The sequence below is a fragment of the Diospyros lotus genome, chromosome 12 (assembly GCF_014633365.1).
Source record: "Diospyros lotus cultivar Yz01 chromosome 12, ASM1463336v1, whole genome shotgun sequence".
Lineage (NCBI taxonomy): Eukaryota > Viridiplantae > Streptophyta > Magnoliopsida > Ericales > Ebenaceae > Diospyros > Diospyros lotus.
This window is the reverse complement of record NC_068349.1, coordinates 11,180,280-11,194,204: the sequence shown is the minus strand read 5'-3', so window position 1 is coordinate 11,194,204 and position 13,925 is coordinate 11,180,280. Positions and strand designations below refer to the sequence as shown.

The 13,925-nt window shown below is 36.8% G+C and overlaps 1 protein-coding gene across 1 annotated transcript; it reads right to left on the bottom strand.

Moving 5' to 3' along the window:
* Positions 1-3,338: 3,338 nt before the first annotated feature.
* LOC127787491 (transcription factor DUO1-like) lies at positions 3,339-5,651 on the bottom strand. Its single transcript, XM_052315552.1, has 3 exons — positions 5,455-5,651; positions 4,772-5,030; positions 3,339-4,032 (listed from the first exon to the last, which is right to left on the bottom strand). The coding sequence occupies exons 1-3, from the start codon at positions 5,649-5,651 to the stop codon at positions 3,508-3,510; spliced, it is 981 nt and encodes a 326-aa protein (XP_052171512.1). The 3' UTR covers positions 3,339-3,507.
* Positions 5,652-13,925: the final 8,274 nt, after the last annotated feature.

The following is a 13,925-nucleotide window of genomic DNA, read 5'->3' as shown; positions in this document are numbered from 1 at the left end:
GCCTTCAGCCTTTCTTTCCTTACGCTTGCTGAGTCTCTCGACTCACTTTGCTTTCCATCATTCTAGGTAATGGCAGCGTGGGCCATGGCAAGGCTTTTAGCGATAGAGTCGGTATGGTATACATGCAGTCTCGTCATTCCCTGTCAACTCTGTTGTTTGAGTATGATTTACTCTATTATTTTGTACTGTGCCAGATCTTTCCTCGAGTCTCGTGTATGTCAGCATAGGAGTCTATGTTTATTTATTTATCATGTGACCGCTGTGATAGCGGGGTACCCGTAGTGCATGCATGTGTTAGCTTCGTTTCCGCTATTCTTATTTTTGTGTATACATGCCAGGGTAGTTTTTGGTCTTTTGTCTCATTCTTTTTCCTTCCATAGGCGCTCCCGTTCGGGTAGTCCGGGTGGTTAGGGATATCCTGGCGGGGGTGCTTACACCTTATCTTGACAAGGGGATAAAAGGAAGAAGGCCAAAATGAGGTAAGAGATTGAACTTTTCCTCTCTAAACGGTTTATAATTACACTCTTTAAGCTGATTCTTGATCTGGTAATCTGACTTGAGCGTCAGAGTGGAACCGGGGGAGCAAGTTCCCGTCTTTATTGTAGATGCTCTATCCGAGGCCAAAGAGAGTGAGCGGCCACCGCATCATCAATAATACAAATAAATATAAATAATAGACATAAGTTCTGAAATAATTAAAATAGTTAATATTTTTTTATAAAAAAAATAAAAAACACCAATTCATAATATTATTTTTATAATTAATTTAAAAGTAAACTAAAAGCAATATACATATAAATAAAGGATATCATTTAACATATACAATAAACTAAAAGCAATTTTATAGAAAGTAAATTAAATTTAAAAATTAAGGATAAAATAAGTAAAAATATTATTTAACATATATACATACATATATATACATATCATTATATCTAAGAAATCCTATATCTTTCTCTCTTTTCTCTCTCTTTCCCTTAGTAGCTTGTTCTTTTTCTTTTCTAACAATTATCTCTCATCGTTTTTCTCTTATTATCGTCTCGCCTCTCACCACTAGCTTGGCTTTCATCGCCAATTATTCTTTTTCTGTCGCCACTACACACCCCTCCCTTTATTGTTGTCGCTATAAATTTTAACGATTGAGAAGGATTCATAAATTTCATTGTTGAAAATGTATTATTTTATATAATTTAAAACATAACTTCAAAAATATTTTATAAATTATAGAAACGGTTCAAAAAAATCTTTCCACTTGTTTTTTCCGTTTCCAAAATGGGAAACGGCTTCAGAGACAAAAACCCACCTTATAGTGCTATTATTCATCCACAACTTGTCCTCAACCAAAAAATAACATAAATAATGATAAATCAAAGTTAATGGCAAAAGACATAAAAATGCCGTTCAACTTTGTTATTTTGGGCACGTGGCACCTCCAGAGATCACTGCTTGGTGTTGCTGCTGCCAGTGCAAGATCACATCAACTCAAAGCTGCAATTCTCCAAGGAGCCGCGTCGAAGCGCTTGCAGACCAAAGGGGCCAAAGTCACGCTCGTCACCACCCGCTTCATCTTCAACAAAACCATGAATCAGGCCGCCGCCGACCGCCCCCTTCAGCTCCTTCGCCGTCAAGACCATTTCCGATAGCTTAGACAACGATGGCCTGGCACAGGCAAGATCGCCACCAAATACTTTTTATCATTTTCAACAGGTCGGATCGAAGACGCTTGCAGAGCTTGTGGAGAAGTGCCGGAGCTCAGGCAACCCGGTGGATTGCATCGTCTACGATCCCTTCTTAACTTATAGGCTTTGAAGGTGGCCGGGAATTTGGGGCTGGTCGAGGAAATTGGCTATATAAGCTATTGGTGAAGGTGGAAGCTCTGATAGAAACATAGAAGAGTTTATGGCCAGTTTGGTTTGCTAGCTAGCTAAATGCCATTGCTGTGTCAAGTATTGATGTGTTAGCACCGACCACTGCGGCACTACCACCATCGGCATCCCCAAGATCAGCGCCTCAAGCGTCGAGTTCCACCCGTAATGCATCACGAAACACCCTACTGCCCGTGAACTAGAACTTCTAGCCAGGGGCACTACGGAACAACCAGCAGCCCCATCTTCGATGTCTCTTCCACAATTTATTACTTGCCCAGAAGCTTGGCCTGTTCTGTGGCCCTTACCACCCACAAGAAGTGGCACTTGCTGGCCTTCAAGCCCCACGCTAGCTCGACTCCCAACGCCGCCATCCTGCCGAAGGACTCGTAGACAACCGACTCGTTTGGCCTCTCGTCGAGCCATTTCATGCAGGCGTCGGTGTTGGGCTTGAAGAGGCTGGGCCCATAGTCACTGTCTTCTTGCGTATGTCCAAGTACATGGACAACACCGTTGGTCCAATTGCCCTCAGAGGCATGATCTTAGACATTGAATCCATGACCTATTTCAAGCAAATAATACAATATAATCTTGATTTGTTTACAACCAATAGCACTACTATTGTATTATATATGTATAACCCAATACGTGGAGAAGCATGGAAGTTTGAGTAGGCGATATAATCAATTTTATATATATACCTCTTCTTCCAATTTGTCGAAGGTGTTGTAGAGCATCCAATCCGCCTTGCTGACGTTCGAGAATTGATTCACGACCATATATCGAGATACCGGCGGTAAGGTTCGCCGCTAGTGATAAAACTCGACAAGTCCGAAGCTCGAAGCTGCGGCAATCCGAGGACCAAAAGCTCAGACCCATGTGAAATGGGAAGTTTCAGTTCTCAGGCGTGAAAGCTGTGGCACCCGTAGTCGACGGCGTAGGATTGAGTGAAGAAGGCGGCTCCGACCAGCCCTACCTTCTTGGTGACGTCGAGAGCCCAAGGCAAGAGAGGATCGTAAACGATGCAGTCCACGAGGTGGCCGAAGCTCCGCCAGCGTCGTCGACTCGACCTCCCAGATGCGCCGCAATATTCGACAAGCTTAGCCTGAGTGGGACCGCGCTCGTCAAAGTCATTAGAGATGGTGGCGATGGAGATGGGGTCGGTCTTGCATGGGTGGATGTGTGTGTGTGTATATTTGGCTTGGCTTAAAACTTTTTGCCACGTGAGATAGAGCCACGCCTTCACACTCGCTCAATCGCACGTTTGTGCATGCTACTTGTCGCCAGAACAACGAGGTGTATAATTATTATAAAATTAGAAATTAAGGGATACAATAGATTCAAATATAAGTTGGAGGTGTCACACGGGTAAATTAACAAAGTTGAGGGGCTATTTTTAAGACTTTTGCAAAGTTAATAAAAAAATGACATTTTGAAACAGAGAAACAAAAGGTTTAACTGGACCATATGATTGTCTACCCTTTATGTCATTATAAAAATGGCTGTGAGCACAATACGAGTTACAACATGAGGACACAAGCTACAATCATATATTTATGTAAGTTTGATAACCAAATGAAAAACAGAGTCTTCTTCTTCCCGAGAGTTAGATGATCATACAGTTGATCAGGATGAAACAAAATTAATTCAAAGCGGATAATGAGGCTGCCGGAAATGGGTCGAGGAAGTCAAAAATGTCTGCCGGCAACTCATCAAAGAAACTCTCCGGGATTGCAGCAAGCTTCTCACTCTCATCAGTTGCTTTCTGCTGGTCGCCCTCCAACGACTCAAGGGCCGGCGACCCGAAGTCGAGCTGCCGATCATCTACCGGTGGCCGGTTCGGAAACAGATCCAGGAAGTTGGCTTCAGCTGTAAGTCCCTGCAACACAGGGTCATCATGGTGGCTTTGATCAGCTGCAGGGTTGAAGGAGAGTTGGAGTTGGGTTTGAAGATCAGTAGAAGTGCCTGTATTTGGAGTCTTTGTTTCAGTACTACTCTCGGTGATATCATCAAGCAATGGCAGGCTAATTGGGTCTATGTTGATGAGGTCTGGAAGAGGTATTATCTGCATCATTTGAGGGTCTGATCCCAAGTAAGAAGAGGAGCAGGATTGCCACCTTGAAGATGATGGTTCTTCATTCATTTGTGGGCAACTGAATTCAACCGCCTGCCAGTAGCAAGTACATGTAATAGTTTAAAGGAAATATTAAGATAAAAACAAGTTAGAATCATTACAAAATCAAACTTTATATCTTATAGATAAAATTAAATAGAGACTAAGCACCTACAATGGTTAGTTTACCGAACTTCTACTTCTAGATGATATAATTGATGATTGAAAGCAACTCTCATATGCCTAAATGATGAGTCCGCGCTATTCGCCATCGACTCTTTTTTTATTTTTTTTCGTAGATAATAGGAAAATGGGAATTTTCAGGCGGGCCCATTAAATTTTTTTCTATAATTGATATATATACATTGTTATTGCGATATTTTCTGCATAAAAATTTTGTAAAATCACTGATTTTCATAGTAGAAAGATGGATGAATTTTCAACAAGTTAAAGAAGAATGGTATTCCTATAACAAGTGTAACAGATGCTATGTATGTAGAATAGCCAGCGGTAACAAAGTTTGGAAGAAGTAAAAAGCTTTAGGTTGAATCAAAGACAAACCTTGATTGAGTAATCAGCAGACCAAATGAAGTTTAAGCATCTAAATAAGGATGAGAATTAATATACCAAAATCCCATTACTGTAGGCTATGACAGTAAAAATATCCTCGTCACCATATAATTTTGATGGTACATTTTATACGAAAATTCTGTAATAAAATCATTTTTCCTGACAGTTTTCAAGAAGAACATGAAAACAATGGTATTAAAGTACTATCAATTACGTTAATTACCTGGAAAGTTGGGATTTGATGATGAACAGAATGCAGGGATTTTCCTTTGTTGTTGTTTCTTTGTGACTTGGTAATTTGGGACGAGGAAGCAGGTGAATGCAGAATTCTGGCCAGCCTCTTCTGCCTTGTGCTCCAGAAGTTCTTCACATCATTGTCAGTTCTTCCCGGAAGATACGAAGCGATCGTCGCCCACTTGTTCCCAAATCTTCCCTGCAAATCTATCACCACTCTCTCTTCCTCCACCGAAAACTTGCACCCACTGAAAATGAAACAGCAGCAACAACAAAAATCAACCAACAGATGCTATATGTGCAAAATTATATGAATCTCATACAAAATCATATATAAGATTATTGTTTTACACTAGAATTTTTGTACAAAAATACAAAGTTTACAGCATACTTAATCAAATGGAGGAGAAGATTTGAGCGGGGAAGAGTTACATTTTCAGAATTTAAAACCGTGCACCCAACTTGGAAAAGATTGATCAGAGGTTATAATGGCATCTACCATCAAGTACACACATGAATTTTTGTTTGTGTTAAAAAAAAAACCCTCAGAAAGGATTTCAAGGGGAAATGGTGTTCATAAAATACTTTCATGCAGAACACTTGAACAAAATGTTACGATATTCAAGTTTATAACGGAGAAGAGGAAGAAGAATTAAGGGATGGAGAAGATACACTTTGAGATTGGGTCTAAGCTTGTTAACCCACCGGAGACGGCAAGATTTTCCGGTCCTCGGCAACAGTCCCATGGATCGGATGGAGCTCCAATCTCTGGGACCATATTTGTTCACAAAATTTAGGAGAACTTCATCTTCTTCGGCTGTCCATGGCCCTTTTTTGATCGCTTGTTCCGACCTAATTTGTCTTTCCATTGAAGAAACTCCAACTTCTTCCACTTAATTTCCCCTCTCGCTGAATACCCAAATCCGATTAACGCTCCTTGGGTTTTAATTTGAGTTTGATTTTAATTTTGCTTTCGGAATTTTTAAATTCCACCGGTGTTTGAAAAGTGGCGGTTAAAACGGTTACTGGCAAAGGCCCATCACAACACGTCCCCCCTCTTTGTCTCCAAAATTTAAAGTACGCGCTGGAATTACCATAATGCCCATAGTTAATTCATTTCTTCTTCTTTGAATCGGCACCGTGACATTTTTTTTCCGGGTAATGCGAAATTTTGTATAATTTTTTTTTATTTGAAATGCCATGCTGAGTTTAACAAATGATTTTTATAAATTGATATTATACAAATAAATTTATAATAATTTTATTCATTTAATTTGAAATTATTTATATTTTTGAAGAATTATTTTTTTTATCCTTTCATCACTTTGATTATCAAGTTTACAAAGAAAATAATCTTGGAAAAACCTATTTAAGAAATAAAATTTAATTTAATAAGAAATATTATCTATTAATTAATAATACAAAGAATTATAATTGATCAACTCTATTTGTTCTAAAAAAAAAGTTTTAATTTTAATATGAAAAATTACTAATATGGAAAAACCTCATAGCACCCAGTTGTATAAAGATTTATTTAATTTATCAAGCAAGAAAAAGAAAAAGAATTTATTTTCAATCAATTAATGAAGTTTCAAAGGAAACAAATTGCTACATCAATTATTAAGCTTCAAAAACCACAATGAATTAAGTTATAAGGAAGGAGGCTCTTTGTTTGATTATTGTAAAATAAAATTTAGTTTTTTTTTTTTCTTTCCAATTCTAATGATTTAATAGGGGGATTATAATATTGAAATATGAATAAAATTATACATTGCAGATGTAATGTAATTTTCAAAGAGTTGGGACCCTCACCCAAACGTGGCTACCTCATGTGATATACAATATTATTTTTTTTGTATTATTAAAATTATACCATTCAGATGCTGATTCTGTAATGACGAAGATATTTAGTCCTTTCTGATAATTTGAGTAGATAAAATATTTAATTTTAATAATCACAATAATTATTAAAACAAAAAGGAATAATGGATTAGACATTTTTGCACAATTAATTATCCCTTTGATCAACGAAAGAGGCAATAGGGTGGATTGGCCATTCAAATATTTTATGCATAGTTGTTAAAATCCCGATTTTACGCGTACGATTTTACGATTTTACGATTCGAAGACCCCTAAACGATTCAAATCCTATGTAAAATCCAATTTAGGATAAAATCCTATAAAATCTTGATTTTACATATACGATTTTACGATTTTACGCTTTAGAGATTCCCAAACGATTTTACGCTTTAGAGATTCCCAAACGATTTTACAATTCAAAGACCTTCATTGATTTAAGTTGCAATTTAGAGGATGTTTCCAACGTCTCAATGTCACATAGCATCTGACATTGGAACTTATGCAATGAATTGTTATATTTTGCCTTTAAATTGGAACTTGATTTAACATTGATTCTATAAGTTCCAATGTCACATAGCATCTAACATTAATTGCATAAGTTTCAATTTACTTGATTTAAATTATAATTTTTACTTGATTTAACATTGATTGCATAAGTAAATCAGACAAACAAGTAATTAATTAATGGACCACCAAACCCCAAATTGGGGATTTACTTGATTTAATCAATGTTAAATCAAGAAAAAAATGTAACATAAATCTAATGGAAGACGTTGAAAGAATCCTCTAAAGAATTTTAAGCTATATTTTACCTCTAAATTACCTATATTTTGCCTCTAAATTGCCTATACCAACCTGCTAGTTTTTGAACTATATTTTGGAAGTATCATCTTTTGAACTATAATAAGGAATAATCAGGTTATTAAAAGATATTAATTTATTTTCTGCAAAATTATGTTATTATAAACATATATTTACAAAAATTGAAGGGTATTTTTAATTATCTCTAAAATCTTACGATTTTACGATTCGATTTTACGATCCGATTTTATGGACACTTTTTCGATCCCACTTAAAATCCCGATTTTAACAACCTTGATTTTATGGATATTTTATTAGGTTTTTTTGTAATTGTGCCATTATCTTTTACATTCTTTAAACTCAATAAATAATAATAAGAAGAAGAAAAAGAAGAAGAAGAGAAAGAAAGGATCACACGAGATCTCACAAAGACTTAGAACACAAAATTTTGAATCCATCAACTTAACAACCTACCGCTAAATTGCAACACAATATTGAATATTTTACGAGACAATGGGATAGGAGATTGAAGTGGATGTGAAAACAAATATGGGATGAACATTTCTAACTTGGGCTAGAGATAGATAGCATTGTGGTCGCAACAAGCGAGTTGAAGGATTGGTGGACCAACGAATTCATGATTAAAAGATGAATTGTTGCTAGGTTGTAAGGACTCGATACTAGAGTCTACAGTATGTTCACCTTGTTGGTGTGTGTGTTACACTTTGATGTGATTGATTTAGAAGGTTAAAATATTTTAAGTGTTGTGAAAAATGGGAATTAAATCAGGTCCATGTGTGTTGAATGTGTGTGGAATATTCTAAGTCAAATGAAATGGAATTGTGAAGAAAATCAAATGAAAAGGGTATGAAAAAGTCAAAATTGGGTCTTGAGATTTGAGGAATAATGGGGCTGCTGGTTGTGTGTGTGAGTATAAACTATTTAATTTAATGAAGAAAAAAAAAGGGAGTGACAATCTTGTAAATTCTTGAAAATGAAAGGGTAAATTGGGAAGAATGAGAAGTATTTAAAGAAGTTGGAAAATTCTATTGGGAACCCACCGAATTACTCAATATAACCCGTTGAACTGAATTTCATTTTTACTCTTTACAACCACAAGAATTACTATTTACAACTCATAAATTTTCAAATATGCCCTCATAGCCACACCAGCCACACCATTTCTCACATTTCTCAAACAAACCCTAGCAATCTTCGGCCATTGTTTTGCGAGAAAGAAAAAATTGGATTGAAATCAGGTATGTTTTCTGTTCAATGTTTAATTTCTTCAATAATCGCACATGGCGGCTTTACCATCGGCGGCGATGGCAGCCACCATGGTCGCCATCATCACCACGGACCTTCGCACCACAAGGTGCGAGGGTTTTAGAAACCTCATTCCCCCACCTTGGCAGCGACGATGGCAACCACCATCGTCAACCGCGGACCTCCGCACCGCGAGGTGCGGCGGTTTCAAAAACCCCCTTCCCCCACCTTGGCAGCCACCATGGCTGTCTTCATCAGCCGCGATGGTGGGCGGCACCATCGTGGCTAACGATGGCTGCCATTGTAACTGCCAGGATGGGGGATGAAGGTTTTTGAAACCCCCGCACCTCGCAGTGAAGGGGATTGAGATGGCTCTGCACCGTGAGGTGCGGGGGTCCGAACCCGCAATTCCAGGTCGGAGAAATCGGAACCAGATTTATTAATAAATGTATAATTAATAAATATATTTATTAATCTATTTATTTATTTTTTTAATTTTGTGCCATTTGAATTTTTTTTAAAATATCATTGATTTCATATTAATCTCACATGTTATTTTTTATATTAATTATAATTTTACAATTCACCTTTCTAATAAATCTAATTATTATTAATTTTAGTATAAACAATTTTATTTGTCATCATGCATTTAGACATTTAATATAACATTCTTGTATGAATTAAATTAATTTTGCAGTAGATTATTATTATTTTAAAAATAACTAATATGGTACATTCATTTATACGTATGGCACGTACTCGAGAGGATGAGGAGTAGAGGGAGCTCGTCAGTGTTCGACAGCTTCCACGAGGAGGAGGAGGAGGGTAAAGGGCCATGATGGTCATTCTGTAGCTGATACATCTATCTCAGAGGCGCACATTTTTTGGCAGCCAGGTACTTTGGACTCATAATCTCCTAATGCTCCGGAGCAGTCATCTACTAGTGCTCCGGACGATACTACTGAACTATTTTTGGGAGACCTTGAAGATCCATCCATTTTAAAGAGTTTTAAAAATCATGTTGCTGTTAGCATATGGGCTAGAGAGGTAAGCGATTATGAAAATAATTTTACATTTAAACTAATTATTATAATGATAGTAATTATTTTATTATTTTTATGTAATAGGAAAGAGGTGTATTAAAATGCAATAGCCATGGACAAAGAATTCATGATTGGCCATTGGCAAATCAGCAACGTATTTATGATATTGTTGTAAGATCTCAGTTGGCACCTTTGATAAAATTCACGTATCGATTTGTGAATCCTACAGTTGTGTCAACCTTTTCAGAGAGATGGCAACTTGAGACTAACACGTTTCATCCAACATTTGGTGAGATGACACTTACGTTAGATGACGTTGCTACTATTCTGAAGATACTAGTTGCTGGCAGCCCTGTATCAGTCCCTCATTTAACAAGTAATAAAGCTCAGAATTTACTTCATCATTTACTTGGGGTCTCAGTAGTAGAAGCAGCAGGTCAGATAGTTGAGACTCGGGGACCGTATGTGAAATTAGATTAGCTGAGAAGAACATTTATAAACGTACCAAATTCAGCTCCAAATGAAGAGATGTACAATGCTAGTAGGGCGTATTTGTTATTTTTATTAGGTTGTACATTATTTGTGGATAAGAGTGGTAGCATGATTTCGATTTCCCATCTTGCATTGTTGGAAGACTTGAGTATATCTAGTACGTATGCATGGGGGGCTACTTGTTTGGCATATTTATATAGGCAGCTGGGTATCGCGAGTAGAAAAGATGTCAAAGGAATCTATGGATATTTAACATTACTTGAGGTAATAATTTAAATTTTATTATTCTGTTTATTATTTTGTGCATATTTTTACTATGTCTTTCCATATATCTTAACAATTATTTACATTAAATGTATACAGGCTTGAATATACGAACATTTTTCATTGACTAGAAGTAAACATAATTTATCGTATACTAACGAGTTGCCTAGGGCTCATCGTTGGCTTCCTGTTCGTGAGTACGATTCTTTGCAATCTTTGCGAGAGCGACTTGATGACTTAACTGAAGATCAGGTATTCTGTTCACGCATTATATTTTGCAACTTAATATTGCTCATCATTGAAATTCTGAAACATGTGCAGGTCATATGGACACCATATAGGAGGCATCGTGCACAACACCCACTACATGAGATTGTGTTCTTCTCCGGATGTCTTAAGTGTGGAGGCGTGATTGAGCCATATCATCCGGAGAGGGTTCTGCGACAATTTGGGCATATGCAAAATATACCTCCACCTCCATTATCTCCTATTGAAGCCAAGCGAGGTAGAGCTACGGCAACATATAAGGTAATTTATGATTTTATCAATGATAGTTGGTCTCGCTGGGATTTTCAGTTATTGCCAGCACACCGCCGGAGTGGACTTGCCCGAGTGCCATGAGAGTGCAGTGAAGACTACTTGGCATGGTATCATCGCATTACGCATCGAGTCATACAAAATCCTACAAATAGATCCGGGTTTGACAAAGGTGATCAAGATAGAGTGACTCTTGCTGATCTGGTAAGATTAATTTTGTAATTGTAATTTTTTTAAATATATTATATTTAATTTTTTATATTTAAAATAATTGTGTCTTGTAGCGTATCATGGTATCACTGTCTCCTCTTAGGCAAGTCATATTAGGTGGATCCACTCAAGATGTAGATGCGTGGAGACGTGCATGTCTTTAGGTATATGATATTTTGACTATTTCTACTGGGTCTTCTTCTACTGGGTTTCATGCATATACAGTATTTCGCGAAATGCCTTCTAGTATGGTACGAACACCAACGGCGGTTACATCACCTCCGGCAGTAATTATAAATCCACCACCTACGAGTTCAGATCCACATCATCCAACCCCAGGCCCTCCTTAAGAGACAAGAAAAATGACTAATAAAGATTAATTTTTTTTGTAATATGAGACTATTTGTATTTGCTATAGTGAGTAGAGTCTTATCTATTTGACTACTTCTGATGAGGTTCGGATATGTCGCTAAGATATAAATGGTGCCAACCTTTTTCTGTCTGTATTTAATTTTCTTAGTTTATTTAAAAATTATTTCCATAACTCGAATAGCTAACCGTGTTATCTTAAAAAGTAATTTTATTGTTACTAACAAAACTTATTTTAAATACTTATATGTGATATATAAAACAAGATATTATAAACTTGTTTATATCACTCCTTTATATCATAAACTTTAATTATGGGTCAATTAAATCAAATATATCTTGTGTGAAATATGTTTGTGAATAGAAAATATATAAAACAAGATATTAGTGCAATATAATTCACAAAATAAAATGCAAAATATACATAAAGTATAGAAAGGCTCAGATATGGACCACAAATCACCACTTAAGTAACTCAAAAAATAAGACCACTAAGCCCAACGAAACCCAGCCCTGAATCGCCCAATCGTCCTCCTCTCTCGACCGAAAGCATGGCTATCATACGTAATGGACTGGGCTTCTCCATCTCTTGAGGAAATGGGCTTATGCCCATTTCTCCTCTAAAGAGATAGTAAATAGGTTTATGGACTTCAAATTGGGCTGCCAATAAGTGGTGATATGAGTTAATGTTTCAATCACGGGCTGAAGCCTATGAAAATTAAACTTGCCCGAAAAATCATCATCGCCTTAAGCCTTATTTGGAAACACAATCTAAGAATAAGAATCATGTGTCAGATAAGTCAAAAACTTCTTGTGTTGCCACATCTTGACCTACTAGAGATAAAAATGCTTGAATTCTGGATATGTATGGCGTTTCCCAATCACGTATATTATCACATCGAAATCTATACCAATTCAGTACGACGGGAGGAATTGGTGACCTTGGCTTAAGGAATACCTGATAAATGACATATGCAACAAAAATTATTATTAAAACAAACGTATGAAATCCACAATATAAACAAATAAATACCAAAATAAGTAAGAATACCTGCATAAAATGACAATCATTCAGAAATCCAATAGTAATCATCATGCGCTATACTGCTAGAGGAGGGATCGATTTGAGTGGAAGATATGTAAGACACTGGATCCGTGACAAATGCACCAATACGACATTGTATTTTGAAGCAACTAAATGGCCCATGTCAGGTAAAGTCATCCAATGCTCGCACGATGCAATGTTATCAAAGCAATACAATATATGTAGTAACTCATCCACACGCATTTCTGATCCATATAATTGCGTATACATTGCACGAAAAGATTGCAACTCTCCTATCAGACCAAAATGAATATCTCTCCAATTATGCTCACTCATACCAAGTACCCTTGCTATCACGCGAAATCCACAATGTCCATTTGATTCTACATTAACAATACTATGCAAAAACGGTTGTATTTGTGGTGGGAAACAATCATCATACTCCTTGATTCGGTTGGAGTTTCTCTTGGATATCCATGTTGTTAGGGATCTACTGTCTTAACTAGATTGAACTATTTCAAATAAGGAAGGATCACGTTTGGTGGATGTATCAATCTGAATTTTATTCTTCGATGCTGGCTTACCCTTTGTCCTAACTTTCATGGTTGGTGGTTGTAATGAAGTTGTGTCTGGATTAACTATTTCTCTCAACTTTTGCTTTAATACTTGCTTCACTGGCTCCGGTTCTGAATAAAATATTTTATATATACTCTCTATTTCTGGCTCAATCGTTACCTGCGATGACACACCATCATAAGCTGATTGCACTACCTGCAACCTTGTCCAATGAGGATGCACAGTTGACAAAGGAATTGGCCATCCTTGTACCATGAACTCTACAATTTCATGTGCACAAGGTAAATCATATGTGCTTCTAATCACACATCCACATGAAACTTTGTCTATCCCAATTTTATGAGCAAGTTGCGACTGCATTGGTACCATATTCAATGCACTTCTTGATATAACACCTCGCAATTCTCTAAAAATTGCTAGCTTGAAGTTATGTTGCACCAACATTAAACTTTTTTCAAACGACCCTTAATCTCTACATGTTGCAACTCAATAAAACTGTTGATAATTGTCCATGATGACTCTAAGTCACCTTGAGAAGATCCAAGATGTCTCTTCAACTTTGCATGTGCACTCTCAGCCCTGTTCGTAGTAATGTTGCCAAAATGCATTATTCTATTTGTCCATGCTGCAACAAATTTTTCCTTATAATCATTCAACTATGTCTTTCTCACATAATTAAG

Coding starts and splice junctions, on each gene's coding strand:
- LOC127787491 (XM_052315552.1), bottom strand. CDS start 5,651: ATGGAAAGACAAATTAGGTCGGAACAAGCGATCAAAAAAGGGCCATGG. Junction 5,031..5,454: donor CTTAGACCCAATCTCAAAGT/GTATCTTCTCCA, acceptor TTTCATTTTCAG/TGGGTGCAAGTTTTCGGTGG. Junction 4,033..4,771: donor ATCAAATCCCAACTTTCCAG/GTAATTAACGTA, acceptor TGCTACTGGCAG/GCGGTTGAATTCAGTTGCCC.